We start from the raw sequence: 16,075 nt of genomic DNA, 5'->3' as shown, positions 1-16,075 counted from the left end.
GAAGTATGTGGACACCTGCTCGTCGAACATCTCATTCCAAAATCATGGGCATTAATATGGAGTAGGTCCCCCCTTTGCTGCTATAACAGCCTCCACTCTTCTGGGAAGGCTTTCCACTAGATGTTGGAACATTGCTGCGGGGACCTGCTTCCATTCAGTCACAAGAGCATTAGTGTGATCGGGCACTGATGTTGGGCGATTAGGCGTGGCTCGCAGTCGGCGTTATAACTCATCCCAAAGGTGTTCGATGGGGTTGAGGTCAGGGCTCTGTGCAGGCCAGTCAAGTTCTTACACACCGATCTCGACAAACCATTTCTGGATGGACCTCACATTGTGCACGGGGGCATTGTCAGGCTGAAACAGGAAAGGGCCTTCCCCAAACTGTTGCCACAAAGTTGGAAGCACAGAATCGTCTAGAATGTCATTGTATGCTGTAGCGTTAAGATTTCCCTTCACTGGAACTATGAGGCCTAGCTCGAACCATGAAAAACAGCCCCAGACCATTATTCCTCCTTCACCAAACTTTACAGTTGGCAATATGCATTCGGGCAGGTAGCGTTCTCCTGGCATCCGCCAAACCCAGATTTGTCCGTCGGACTGCCAGATGGTGAAGCGTGATTCATCACTTCAGAAAACGTGTTTCCACTGCTCCAGAGTCCAATGGCGGCGAGCTTTACACCACTCCAGCCGAACCTTGGCATTGCGCATGATGATCTTAGGCTTGAAATTTGACAAACTGACTTGTTGGAAAGGTGGCATCCTATGACGGTGCCACATTGAAAGTCACAGCTCTTCAGTAAGGCCATTGTACTGCCAATGTTTGTCTATGGAGATTGCATGGCTGTGTGCTCTATTTTATACACCTGTTTTGCAACGGGTGTGGCTGAAATAGCCGAATCTACCAATTTGAAGGGGTGTCCACATACTTTTGTATATATATATATATATATATATATATATATATATATATATATATATATATATATATATATATATATTTAAGTGACGTATTATGACTTGACTGTGTTTAGCAAAACAACCTTTTTCCCTCAAACTGTTGGTGTGACTGTGGGAAATGTTTATGAATTTTGTGAAACTTGATTTGCTTGTTATTTTGCATTTGTGGGGGGGGGGCGACGACGACAAAGAAATGACCAAACCATATTGTTTATGTCCATTGAATAACAAATTAGATATACAAATATAGCTGAATGGGGTTCACAGGATTACAAAGGACACAAGATCCATTGGATAACAAAGCAAGCACTTTCCTGAACCAACACCTGCAAATGACTACCCCTCCCCCTTTCTAGCTCTGACTTTGCTAATAACTACTTTATTGAAGAAAAGTGTACTTACTATGCCTGTGATATGTGGTTGTCCCTCCTATCGATCTTAAGATGAATGCACCAACTGTAAGTCGCTCTGGATAAGAGCATCTGCTAAATGACTAAAATGCAAAATATCTTCCTTTATGTGCAATCAGTGAAATCAATACCATGTTTCTCTCAATACCACAAGGATGACGCAAGTGAAGTTTAGTGCTGTAGGTTGGTAATCTTTGAATGTAGCAGGTAATCATTCTTAGTCATTACTCAATGTATTGAGTTGATATACCAATTCTGGGGTATGCAGTGTCTTATATTCAAACTGTTCTAAGGACATTTACGGTTGAAGTCGGAAGTTTACATACACTTAGGTTGGAGTCATTAAAACACGTTTTTTCAACCACTCCACAAATTTCTTGTTAACAAAATATAGTTTTGGCAAGTCGGTTAGGACATCTACTTTGTGCATGACACAAGTAATTTTTCCAACAATTGTTTACAGACAGATTATTTCACTTATAATTCACTGTATTACAATTCCAGTGGGTCAGAAGTTTACATACACTAAGTTGACTGTGCCTTTAAACAGATTGGAAAATTCCAGAAAATGATGTCATGGCTTTAGAAGCTTCTGATAGGCTAATTGACATCATTTGAGTCAATTGGAGGTGTAGCTGTGGATGTATTTCAAGGCCTACCTTCAAACTCAGTGCCTCTTTGCCCACATCATGGGAAAATGAAAATAAATCAGCAAAGACCACAGAAAGAAAGTTGTAGACCTCCACAAGTCTGGTTCATCCTTGGGAGCAATTTCCAAACGCCTGAAGGTACCATGTTCATCTATACAAACAACAGTACGCAAGTATAAACACCATGGGACCACGCAGCCGTCATACCACGCGTTCTGTCTCCTAGAGATGAACGTACTTTGGTGCGAAAAGTGCAAATCAATCCCAGAACAACAGCAAAGGACCTTGTGAAGATGCTGGAGGAAACAGGTACAAAAATATCTATATCCACAGTAAAACAAGTCCTATATCGACATAACCTGAAAGGCCGCTCAGCAAGGAAGAAGCCACTGCTCCAAAACCGCCATAAAAAAAGCCAGACTACGGTTTGCAACTCCACATGGGGACAAAGATCGTACTTTTTGGAGAAATGTCCTCTGATCTGATGAAACATATATCGAACTGTTTGGCCATAATGACCATCGTTATGTTTGGAGGAAAAAGGGGGATGCTTGCAAGCCGAAGAACACCATCCCAATCGTGAAGCACGGGGGTGGCAGCATCATGCTGTGGGGGTGCTTTGCTGCAGGAGGGACTGGTGCACTTCACAAAATAGATGGCATCATGAGGAAGGAAAATTATGTGGATATATTGAAGCAACATCTCAAGACATCAGTCAGGAAGTTAAAGCTTGGTCGCAAATGGGTCTTCCAAATGGACAATGACCCCAAGCATACTTCCAAAGTTGTGGCAAAATGGTTTAAGAACAACAAAGTCAAGGTATTGGAGTGGCCAGTCCTGACCTCAATCCTATAGAAAATGTGTGGGCAGAACTGAAAAAGCGTGTGCGAGCAAGGAGGCCTACAAACCTGACTCAGTTACAGCAGCTCTGTCAGGAGGAATGGGCCAAAATTCACCCAACTTATTGTGAGAAGCTTGTGGAAGGCTACCCAAAACGTTTGAGTGAAACAATTTAAAGGCAATGCTACCAAATACTAGTTGAGTGTATGTAAACTTCTGACCCACTGGGAATGTGATGAAAGAAATAAAAGCTGAAATAAATCATTCTCTCTACTATTATTCTGACATTTCACATTCTTAAAATAAAGTGGTGATCCTAACTGACCTAAAACAGGGAATCTTTACTAGGATTAAATGTCAGGAATTGTGAAAAACTGAGTTTAAATGTATTTGGCTAAGGTGTATGTAAACTTCCGACTTCAACTGTACATAAGGTTTACATACCAAATTTCATGGCCCCATGTCCATCAGTTTAGTTCTTATAGTCTAGGTGTGATAAGGTGCCATCTAGTGGTGTAGCGTGACCGACGTTGAATGCAGCAACTAATCATTCTCAAATTCATTAGAGGCTAATTAATTGAGTTTATCACAGGAGGTTGCTGGTGCCTTAATTGGGGAGGATGGGCTCGTGGTAATGGCTGTAGCGGAATTAGTGGAATGGTTTCAAACACATGGTTTCCATGTGTTTGATGCCATTCCATTGACTGCGTTCCAGACATTATTGTGAGCCGTCCTCTCCTCTGCAGCATCCTGTGAAGTATATACCAAATATTGAGTCAATCTGATTGATGATTCATAAGAAAAATATTTTTAGCATTAGCATAATGTGCATCTGTAGGTACAGTGTGGCCATATTCGAATGCAGCATCAATTTTTTCTCAGCCGTTAAAGACCGATGTCATCAGTCTAAATACAACATCTGGAGTGAATCTGACGTATGGTTCATGAGAAGATGATTGCAGATGGTTTTGAGCATTAGCGTTACATATGCAAAGAATGAGTTAATAGTTTCCTTTTTTTAAAATATATATTAATACCAAATAGTGTGGTTCATCTTAGGGATGTCCATGATAGCGATGACAAGTTTCAAGTTGATAGGCCACTGTGGAGTGGATTTGCAGTGGTTTCAATTGACACATAAAATCAGATTGTTTTTCTTTCAATACCTCAGCCATTTTTTGACCATTCCCTTAGCTTTGTACCATGGGCTTCATTTCAAAATGTAATTTGGTGCTATGGTTCAATCTTTGCATATTTTTGCATATTAGTGTATGTGCTAATAATGTTGATGCATTCAAAGATGGCCACACTATACCAGTAGATGCATATTAGGGAATGTGCTAATATGCATCTACTGGTATAGTGTGGCCATCTTTGAACGCATCAACGTTATTTTCTCAAACTCTTTAGGGACTATTGTGATGAGTCCAAAGACCAAATTTGGAGTGAATCCAACTTTTAGTCCATGAAGAGGTTTTATGATTATTTTAAGCATTAGCGTTACATAGTCAAAAAAAGTGAATTGTTAATAGTTTCCTTATTTGTTAAGATATCAATGCCAAACATAACATGGTTCATCATGGTGATGCCTTTGATGACCCTAAAACGTTTCAAGTTTCCTATTTTGTTGCCTTACAACCTGGGATTAAGATGGATTTTTTGGGAGGTTGTATCATTTGAGTTACACAAGATGCCTATCACTTTAAAGATGCAAAATATGTTTTTTTGTGAAACAAACAAGAAATAAGACAAAAAAACAGAAAACGATTCAATACTTTGTAAAGCCACTTTTTGCAGCAATTACAGCTGCAAGTCTCTTGGGGTATGTCTCTATAAGCTTGGCACATCTAGCCACTGGGATTTTTGCCCATTCTTCAAGGAAAAACTGCTCCAGCTCCTTCAAGTTGGATGGGTTCCGCTGGTGTACAGCAATCTTTAAGTCATACCACAGATTCTCAATTGGATTGAGGTCTAGGCTTTGACTAGGCCATTCCAAGACATTTAAATGTTTCCCCTTAAACCACTTGAGTGTTGCTTTAGCAGTATGCTTAGGGTCATTGTCCTGCTGGAAGGTGAACCTCCGTCCCAGTCTCAAATCTCTAGAAGACTGAAACAGGGCGGCAGGTAGCTTAGTGGTTAAGAGCGTAGTGCCAGAAACCGAAAGGTCGCTGGTTCTAATCCCTGAGCCGACTAGGTGAAAAATCTGTCGATGTGCCCTTGAGCAAGGCACTTAACCCTAATTGCTCCTGTAAGTCGCTCTGGATAAGAGCGTCTGCTAAATGACTAAAATGTAAAATGTAAAACAGGTTTCCCTCAAGAATTTCCCTGTATTTAGCGCCATCCATCATTCCTTCAATTCTCTCCAGTTTCCCAGTCCCTGCCAATGAAAAACATCCCCACAGCATGATGCTGCCACCACCATGCTTCACTGTGGGGATGGTGTTCCCGGGTGATGAGAGGTGTTGGGTTTGCGCCAGACATAGCGTTTTCCTTGATGGCCAACAATCTCAATTGTAGTCTCATCTGACCAGAGTACCTTCTTCCATATGTTTGGGGAGTCTCCCACATGCCTTTTGGCGAACACCAAACGTGTTTGCTTATTTTTTTCTTTAAGCAATGGCTTTTTTCTGGCCACTCTTCCGTAAAGCCCAGCTCTGTGGAGTGTTCGGCTTAAAGTGGTCCTATGGACAGATACTCCAATCTCTGCTGTGGAGCTTAGCAGCTCCTTCAGGGTTATCTTTGGTCTCTTTGTTGCCTCTCTGATTAATGCCCTCCTTGCCTGGTCCGTGAGTTTTGGTGGGCGGCCCGCTCTTGGCAGGTTTGTTGTGGTGCCATTTTCTTTCAATTTTTTAATAATGGATCTAATGGTGCTCTGTGGGATGTTCAAAGTTTCGGATATTTTTTTATAACCCAACCCTGATCTGTACTTCTCCACAACTTTGTCCCTGACCTGTTTGGAGAGCTCCTTGGTCTTCATGGTGCCGCTTGCTTGGTGGTGCCCCTTGCTTAGTGGTGTTGCTGACTCTGGGGCCTTTCAGAACAGGTGTATATATATTGAGATCATGTGACAGATCATGTGACACTTAGATTGCACAGAGGTGGACTTTATTTAACTAATTATGTGACTTCTGAAGGTAATTGGTTGCACCAGATTATTTAGGGGGTTCATAGCAAAGGGGGTGAATACATATGCACGCACCACTTTTCCGTTATTAATTTTGTAGTTATTTTTTCATTTCACTTCACCAATTTGAACTATTTTGTTATGGTTAATGAGAAAACGTTTTTCAAAGGTTTTCCCAAATTTCCAAGATGGAAGAAAATCTTTGAGGCAAATTTGTTCAGCATGCGGAAAGACAACTACGTACAAAGTTTCAAGTCACTTGGTCAAACGGGGCGACGGATATGAGGGTTTAAGTGAGACTGCTTATAACAGCGCCCCCTATAGGCCAATAGGTGCCATTACTTTTGACCAAGTTACTCATGGCCTTTAGTTTCTGTGTGCCAAATTAGATACTTTTTTTACCAGTCTATGCTTGAGTTATTTGACCATGTCAAGAAATTCAGACAATAACAATAGGTGTTCGCAGCTTTGCTGTGAACCCCTAATTACATAGAATAATTTAATAGGATTGCTGTGTGTGTATATGAGACATACCTTTTTGTTACACTGGCCTAAATGCAACCAGCTCTTTAAAGTTTAATAACTTTTTGTTTTATTATTACTATCATCCTTGAATTTCATCATTTCTCTTTGCACAAAAACAAATAATACATTTGGAGTAGACTCCAACTGCTCCGTCCCTCTCTCCCAACCAACCACTGGTTAAAGTCTTTAACACAGAAATCATTAGAAATTACAACAAAAATGTAAAACAGAATACAAATAAAATCAACCCTGAAATATAGTAATAATAACAACAATAGCAAGAAGAATCGATTTTCCCAGCACTGTAAAGGAAAAATCCACCCAAAAACTATCTTTTGGTATTTGTTTCTTTAGTCCATTATTGACATAGTGCCAAAATGTTTTGCTTGTCAGCAATCACGTTTTCAAGATATGTAACTTTCAAAATACAGAAATCATCCCTGTATGATGCAATTTGCATATATGATGCAAAATGCATCATACGGGGATAATATCCATTTTTGGGTCGAGTTTTCCTTTAAAACAAGGATAATTTAAAAGAAAAAAAGAAAATGCCTTTTTTTTACTGAAAGAGAATGACAGACTATCATTGTTGTCGCCATAGAAATAAGATATACAGTTGGTATCATAAGTACAAACCCCCTTGGATTTCTTCACATTTTATTGTTACAAGGTGGGATTTAAATGGATTTGTCAACAATTCACACAAAACACTAATGTCAAAGTGGAAGAAAAATTATATAAAAAAATGCAAAGATTATTGAAAAAGAAAACACTAATATACTGTACCTTGATTTGAAGTATTCACCCCAGAGTCAATACAGGTTAGAAACACCTTTGGCAGCGATTACAGCCCAAGAGCAATGCACACCTGAATTGTGCAACATTTAATTATTTAAATAATTCTTCAAGCTCTGTGAAGGTGTTGGTGATCATGGCTAGACAGACATTTTCAAGTCTTACCAAATATTTTCAAGCAGATTCAAGTCAAAACTGTAACTTGGCCACTCAGGAACATTCACTGTCTTTATGGTAAGCAACTCCAGTTTAGATTGGGCCTTGTGTTGTAGGTTGTCCTGCTGAAAGGTGAATTCCTCTCCCAGTGTCTGGTGTAAAGCAGACTGAAGCAGGTTTTCCTCTAGGATTTTGCTTGTGCTTAGCTCCATCCCTTTCTTAGGCAACAACAATATTATAGTTATTTAGTTTTCATTAATTTGTACAAATGTAGAATTTTCTTTGCACTTTTTTTTTGTGTAGATCAATGACCACAAAATCACAATTAAATCTATTTCAATCCCACTTTGTAACACAACAAAATGTAAAAAAATCCAAGGGGGGTAAATATACTGAACAAAAATATAAACTGTAAACTGCTGGTCCCATGTTTCATGAACTAAAAGATCCCAGAAATTGTCCATATGCACAAAAAGCTTATTTCTCTCAAATTTTGTGCACAAATTTGTTTACATCCCTGTTAGTGAGCATTCTATAATTAGTCAAGATAATCCATCCACCTGACTGGTGTGGCATATCAAGAAGCATATTAATAAAAGGCCACTATAAAATGTGCAGGAGTATTTCTGTGGGGAAAAACTCATTCTGATTGGCTGGGCTGATTTCCTTATATGAACTGTAACTCAGAAATTGTTGCATGTTGCGTTTATATTTTTGTCCAGTATACTTAAGATATACTGGATATACTGGACAGGTATACCGGTGCACAACACACATGTGTTGTGCACCGGTATACCTGTTCATTCCTCTTCACCCACTCCCTTCTCTCACCCCTCCCCAGGCAGGCAGCTATCATTTGACTGGAGGTTACACCCTCCCTCACACCTTCTCTCCACTGGCAGAGTGAGAGAGCCAAAGAGAGAGAGAGAGCTCCTACTAAAGATAGAATATCAATGCAGCTGATGACGTAAAAAATACACACAACCACAATTCACAATCTCACACACACATTAACACACTAAGGCACGCACACACACAAGGTTTAGCATCATCCTACAAAAGTCTGCGGCCTTGCTCTGAATACATTGGGAATTTAAATATTTATGTCACTCACTCTCTCCCTCTCTCTTCTCATCGCTCTCTGTCATTCTCCCTCTCTCTGTTTCTGCTCCATGGGGTACTGGTCATCATAAGGCTGTTGACATGGTATCCTGTTCACAATAATAATAATAACACCTAACTGTTCCTCATAACCCCTTCTACAGGAAATAGAACATGCCAGGTTAGGGAGGTGCGGTGCACGCTGTGATAAGTGGGGGGGGAGGTCCTGTGGGGGAGAGGGCGCTAGGGTGTAGGTGAGAGGGCGAGGGGTTGAGCTAGATTGGGGGGGGTTTGCGTGAAGGGGTACAGTGAGATGCAGGATTGGGGAGTAACTGATAACATGTAATTTGATTACATAACAATTACTGTAATAGGTTATGTTACCAGGAAAAATATTGTAATCAAATTACAGATACATTTTTTGGGGGGGATGACTACTTATTGGATTATTTCATATTCAGAAAGGCATTTTGTTTGCGTAAAAATACATTGACACCTTTCTGTTTTCTCAATTACATTTAATTCAGCATTGAAAAAAGGTGCAAGTTTAAGTTTGTTCCACCGGAGCGAGTCTAACAACAAGTCAGAGATCACTATGATGACACACCAAATGCGCTTGATGGATCCTTTTGGTCTTCTTCTAATGCCTCTTAAGGGGAAAGTAATCCAAATGTAACTGAAAATTATCAGATTACGTTACTGAGTATGGATAATCCAACAATTACTGATTATAATTTTGGACAGGCAACTACTAAATATAACGGATTACATTTAGAAAGTAACCTACCAGTTAGTGGGAAGTTGAATGGCCGAGGAGGGGTGAGGGGGAGTTCTAGATAGGGCGGGTCTTGGGTGAGGGGTATAGGGTTGGGTGAGGCGATCGAGGTGGGGGGTGGGGGTGAGGGGTTAAAAGAATGCGCCCCCCTCCAGGCATTCTTTTACCCAAACAAAGTCAAAACCAAACAAATATTAAAATCTACAAGAGAAGAAGTGCTTAATTCATTTGTCCAGTGATCTGAATACATTTAACATTTTAGTCATTTAGCAGACGCTCTTATCCAGAGCGACTTACAGTTAGTGAGTGCATACATTTTTCATACTGGCCCCCCATGGGAAACGAACCCACAACCCTGGCGTTGCAAGCGCCATGCTCTACCAACTGAGCTACAGGAGGGCGGATACATACAATTTAATAATTAAATACTCTTAGATAAAAGGTTGAATATTTTGGGACGCACATCATAAAGGGAGGGGAGGGGTGGAGGAGTAGAAGGATGTGATGGGAATGGAGGATTAGAACGATGGCTGCTGTGTGTTTCTCTCTCAGGATGATATTCTCTGTACTGAAGCGTGATACTACCCCATTAAAAACAAAATAATCACAAGTTTCTTTCTGTCATAATAACATGATAAATCATCATGGTGATATAACAATAAAATAAATGTTTTAAAGAAAGGCAACGAATGAAACTGAACTTTTTCCAGTGCACAACCAGGAAAAAGAAAGAAAGAACATTTCAATTTTAAGTTCAGTCCTCCAATGATCAAGCAAGTCTATTGGCCTGGGACTTGAAGATATGGGGATGATTTCACCCCTGATGTAAGGAAAAAATAAAAAAGAGATAAGGGGTGGAGGAAGACAGAGCAGGGGGTTTGGGAGGGGCCTGGTGTTTGTGTACGTGTGTGTGTGTGTGTATTAAAAACAGACAGCAGTCATTAAGGGTGGAGTCCAGTGAAGGCTGGTGGGAGGAGCTATAGGAGGACGTGCTCATTGTAATAGCTGAAATGGAAAAATTGAACGGAGTCAAAAGTGGTTTCCATATGTTTGATACCGTTCCATTAGTTCCATTCCAGCCATTACAATGAGCCCGTCCTCCTATAGCTCCTCCCACCAGCCTCCACTGTTGGAGTCTGGTTTAGCGTGTGTGTGTTAAAACAGAGTGTTGTCTGGGGTGTTGACTGTCTCCCCTCACATCAAACAGGCAGAGAAATACATGGCTCAGCTCAGCGTTGTGCTGCACAAAGAGTCTGTCCATCCACTAAACCAAAAGGCCAGTGAGTGTGTGAATATGATCCACAGTACAGGTTCCAGGTAGTCCATTTGGGTCAGAGAACAACAGAACCCAGAACAGGAGAACAGTTCCAGTGTTGAGTTATTTTATTTCCAGAATCCAGTAAGTCCGCTCTGTTCACTTCACTCTAGAACTCAGTCTAGAACCCACTGTAGTAGAACAGAGGGGAGAAGAGTGAAGGTCAGTCTTAGGCCTCTGCTCTCCCTTTCTTCCTCTCCTCCCCTACCTCTCCTCTCAGAACAGTGTGTGTGTGTAGAGTGTGCATAACCACCAGTGTGGAATGAAAGGAGTAGAACAGCAGAACCAACATGCAGTGGATATAGAACAAGAGAACCCAAGAAGACACCAGCTAGAGAACGTTCAAAAGGTTCTAAAACACAAACCTCAACAGAGAAAAAGAAAGAACTAGGTAGAATTATCCCCATTTCCTTCCCTCCTAACAGAAGAGAACAATCTCGTCATCTAAAGTCTTTAAAATATTCTCTAACATTGACCCCTCAAACCCATTCAGGTCCCAAACTCCCCCCTCCAGCACCAATACATATAGTTCTTCTCCTCTCTTCCTTATGATCAGACTTCCCACGAGTTCTTCCTTCCTTCCTTGCTTTCCTCTCCTTTCTTCCCCCATTCCTCTCTTCCGGCATATATGTAAACCCCCCCATCTCTCCCCCTCCCTCCATCCATCCATCCCTGCGTCTCACAGTTTGAGCTCGTTGGCAATCTTTGACGCAATGTTTTTAAACACGATCGACGTCCCGGAGATCCTCTTGAACCGCACGCCGTTCAGCGAGAGGCGGGGCAGCTTGCACACCTCCATCTCCCATTGGACGAAGTCATCGCGGGCAGGGTTCCCCGAGACGCAGAGCAGCATGTAGCGCTCCCGGAGCTCGTACTCACAGCTGTTGGAATCTAGAACCTTCCGGATCTCTTGCATCATCTCCCCGGGTTCCATGGAGGACGTGGTCTTCATCGACCAGGTGAACCGGAGGGAACGTGGTTTGGTCGACAGGTCCTTCGAGGACGGGGTGCCGGAAACGGGGGAGGAGTTATCTTTGTTCTCGTCTCCGCCACCGCTGTGGGAGGATCCTAGGACGCCGCTCTTCTCTGATTTGTCAACAGCGCTGCTCAGCATCGACCTATATGAAGAGAGGGATGGAAGGATGAGAGAAAGAGGGGGAGGGAGAGAGAGAGAGGGGTGGGGGAGAGAGAGCGAGAGAGAGGGGGGTGGGTGAGAGAGAGGGAGTGGGGGGGGTTGGAGAGGGAGGCAGAGAGAGGCAGAGAGAGAGAAACAGTGAGAAACAGAGTCAAGCAAACAGAACGACAGAAGGGAGAGAAATGAAGGGATGTTGAGAGGATTAGGAGAAACGGGGAGTTCAGGAAAATGAACGGAGAAAAAGACACAATATGAACAATGATTGTAATATAGCCCTGACACACACACCCCTAACCATGCATGTACACCCCTACGTCACACAAACACACTCACTTCCATTTGCTAACATCCAGACCCTTCATCCCTGATTGGTTAAAAGTAGGGTTTGTCATCAACCAATTAACACCCAATTACTGAACCAATTAACCCTCTACCCTTTAATCCAATCACATCTAGCTCTCTGAGATTTACTGATTAGGTCTGATTGATTGAGGGATTGTTGGGTTGAGTCTGTGGTTGTTGTCCTTATTCTCACCTGCTCCCCTTATCCTGACCCTCTCCCTCATACAGACTCTCAGAACATGGTGGCTTTCTGTATCAGGTGTAAATCCATTTGAATTCATTCACTTTTTGACAGCACCCCTTTTGACTTGAATGAAAACGTCCATACATATTTGTCCATTGTAGAAGTGCTCAGAAAGTGTCTTTTTGGACTTAAATGCCAAAACATTCGAAAGATAAAGGTGCTCAATGTTGAACCATTTTGCATACCCTTTCCTAATGCCTTTACTAATCTTCACCACCAGAGAGAGCAGAAACTCTGGTTAAATTGCAGAACCTCACTAAAACTGTGGCTAAAACTGTCAACACACTGACATTTAAACTGACAGTTAGTGAGTCTCTGTTTAAATATAAATTTGATAGATAACCATCACCAACTCCATTTGTGTGACAAAGCCAGGTAACTTCTGTCAAAGTTCGTTTTTTCTTGTTCAGCTATAGCAGTGAGTGTGTGTGTATGTGTGTGTGACATAAGTGTGTATGAAACAATGCCTATGATCTGTATGCATCCAAATGTGTGTTTTGGGGTGTGTGTTGCACTGTGTAGCCAGAGCCGGCCAAAGCCCTGCTGCAAAGTCTTGCTGCTGTTGCTGTCGTGTTGAATAGCCAGTGCCAGAGAATAGGGGGATGAAATAAAGAGTGAAGCCTCCAGAAAGAAGAGTGCAGCTTCAGACACACTTCATCCCTCCAGTGCCTCTCCCCCTCTCCCTCTTCCCAAAAAAGGACAGATGAAGTTTGTATTTTTCCAAGGGTAAAGACTCACATCACTATCTACAAATGCATCCCAAAACAACAATAACGCTAAAACACTTTCCTAGAGGGTTATAATTTCATATAAAAAGTTTAACTATGTACGTTAAGGCCAGGGCATTTAGGTACAGAAGGAATCTCCTTAGAACCATTAAAATCACTCTACTACTAACTGAAGTTGGGAAACCACCACTGCACTAGACTAAGACTGACTTGTTTCAGGAAACTAGGCGTATGTTGCACGCCACTACTTCACAGGAGGCATTTGAAAGTAAAACATTTTCTAAAATCTAAATGCGTTTTTTGTTAGAAATGCCTTCTGGAACATGTGAACTTTAATAACAAACTTGTATGCCATCTGAATACAATTGTTAAAATTAGGAGCCTAGTTGGTTTAGCCACGGAAAAAGACAGGAACCTTAGCCATGATTGGCTGAGATAATGGATGGGCTGGACATGCCGAGATATGAGTTCGGATTGGTCTGCCATGTAGCATGCCTTCTGTCTATAACATGAGCCGCTCAGTATGTGTAGATAATGCTTTCTACCACATCTTTTTTTAAAGATACAGTATCATGAAGAACTGCAAAAGTGTTGCTACTACTCTCCACTTTCTGGAGGACAATCGTGCCATGCCCCCTGCCCAGTCATGTTAAATCCATAGATTAGGGCCTAATGAATGTATTTAAATTGACTGATTTCCTTATATGAACTGTAACTCAGCAAAATATTTGAAATTGTTGCATGTTGCGTTTATATTTTTGTTCAGTATACTTAAGATACAGGTGTGTTGTGCTCCGGTATACCTGTTCATTCCTCCTCAACCACTCGCTATCCTTTGACTGGAGGTTACACCCTCCCTCACCCCTTCTCTCCACTGAGTGAGAGAGCCAAAGAGAGAGAGAGCTCCTACTAAAGATGGAATATCAATACCGCTGATGACCTAAATAATACACACAACCACCATTCACACTCTCACACACACATTAACACACTATAAGGCACGCACACACACACAAGGTTTGGCATCATCCTACAAAAGGCAGCAGCCTCATCGCTCTCTGTCATTCTCCCTCTCTCTGTTTCTGCTTCATGACCATGGGGGACTGGTCATCATAAGACTGTTGACATGGTATCATGTTCACAATAATAGTAATAACACCTAACTGTTCCTCACAACCCCTTCTACAGAAAATAACAAACCCCAAAGTGAACGAGCATTAGTCTTCTTCTTCATCATGTGTGACCACACTTAGACAAACATACACACCCGTCATGTACATTCCAGGTTAGGGAGGGGCGGTGCATGCTGAGATAAGTGGGGGGGAGGGGTGGGGTGGTGCCGCGGTCCTGTGGGGGAAAGGGCGCTAGGGGGTAGGTGAGGGGTCAAGGAGTTGAGCTAGATTTGTGGGGGGGAGTTTGCGTGAAGGGGTACAGTGAGATGCAGGATTGTGGAGTAACTGATTACATGGAATCAGTTACATGTAATTTCATTTTAAAAAAATACCTGTAATCGGTTATGTTACCAGGAAAAATATTGTAATCAAATTACAGATAAAAAAAAAAAATGTTGATTACTTATTGGATTACTTTCATATTCAAAAAGGCTGTTTGCGAAAAAATACATTGACACCTTTCTGTTTTCTCAATGACATTTAATTCAGCATTGAAAAAAGGTGCAAGTTTAAGTTTGTTCTACCTGAGCGAGTCTAACCACAAGTCAGAGACCACTATGAAGACATACCAAATGTGCTTGATGGATCCTTTTTGTATTCTTCTAATGCCTCTTAAGGGGAAAGTCATCCAAAAGTAACTGAAAATTATCAGATTACGTTACTGAGTATGGATAATCCAACAATTACTGATTACAATTTTGGACAGGTAACTACTAAATGTAACGGATTACATTTAGAAAGTAACCTACCAGTTAGTGGGAAGTTGAATGGCCAAGGAGGGGTGAGGGGGAGTTCTTGATAGGGCGGGTCTTGGGTGAGGGGTATAGGGTTGGGTGAGGAGATCGAGGTGGGGTGTGTGGGGTTTGAGTGGCCAACGTGACACGAGCATCCCCCCCCTCCCCCCCACCGAGGCATTATTTTACCCAAACAAAGTCAAAACCCAACAAATATTAAAATAATCTACAAGAGAAGAAGTTCTTAATTAATTTGTCCAGTGATCTGAATACATACAATTTAATAATTAAATACTCGTAGATAAAAGGTTGAATATTTGTACTTCTTACTGTTTTGGGACGCATGTCATAAAGGGAGGGGAGGGGTGGAGGAGTAAAAAGATGTGATGGGAGCGGAGGATTAGAAAGATGGCTGCTGTGTGTTTCTCTCTCTATCAGGATGATATTCTCTGTACTAAAGCGTGATACAACCCCATTAAAAACAAAATAAATCACAAGTTTCTTTCTGTCATAATAACATGATAAATCGTCATGGTGATAGAACAACAACAATAAAAAAATTGGCTGAGATAATGGATGGGCTGGACATGCTGAGAGATGAATTCGGATTGGTCTGCCATGTAGCATGCCTTCTGTCAATAACATGAGCCGCTCAGTATGTGTAGATAATGCTTTCTACAGCGTCTTTTTTTAAAGATACAGTATCATGAAGAACTGCAAAAGTGTTGCTACTGCTCTCCACTTTCTGGAGGACGATCGTGCTATGCTGACTCTCTCGGACTCTCAAAATCAAACAGACGATGAGGAAATCCCTGATTTAGGTTTCATTGAACCAGACATTGTTGAGTCTTCTGATGACAGTGATAGGGGAAGAAACGGCGATCAACAGTATTGTTGTCATGGAAGAAGTTGACCGAGTTTTGAAATCTGTGGAATGCCCAGTGGAAGCAGAGTATGATAGCTAGGGAGATGGAGAGAATTCTGGCGTTTGATTGCATATATGCGGAGGGAGTCGAAAAGAGAAAACACCTGTCTCCGGAGTACATCTTCAAACTAAGGGCAACCATGG

The 16,075-nt window shown here is 41.6% G+C and overlaps 1 protein-coding gene across 3 annotated transcripts in view; it reads right to left on the bottom strand.

Moving 5' to 3' along the window:
- Positions 1-10,425: 10,425 nt before the first annotated feature.
- LOC121571241 (serine/threonine-protein kinase MARK2) overlaps positions 10,426-16,075 on the bottom strand; it is a 127,197-nt gene continuing 121,547 nt past the window's right edge. For all 3 annotated transcript variants that reach the window (XM_045221865.1, XM_045221864.1, XM_045221866.1), the window contains one exon: positions 10,426-11,769. In XM_045221865.1, the coding sequence (XP_045077800.1) occupies positions 11,331-11,769 (439 nt within the window). In that variant the 3' untranslated portion in view covers positions 10,426-11,330. The remainder of the gene's footprint in view (positions 11,770-16,075) is intronic.

Source organism: Coregonus clupeaformis, chromosome 8, assembly GCF_020615455.1.
Source record: "Coregonus clupeaformis isolate EN_2021a chromosome 8, ASM2061545v1, whole genome shotgun sequence".
Taxonomy (NCBI): domain Eukaryota; kingdom Metazoa; phylum Chordata; class Actinopteri; order Salmoniformes; family Salmonidae; genus Coregonus; species Coregonus clupeaformis.
This window is presented reverse-complemented; position numbering and strand designations above follow the sequence as displayed.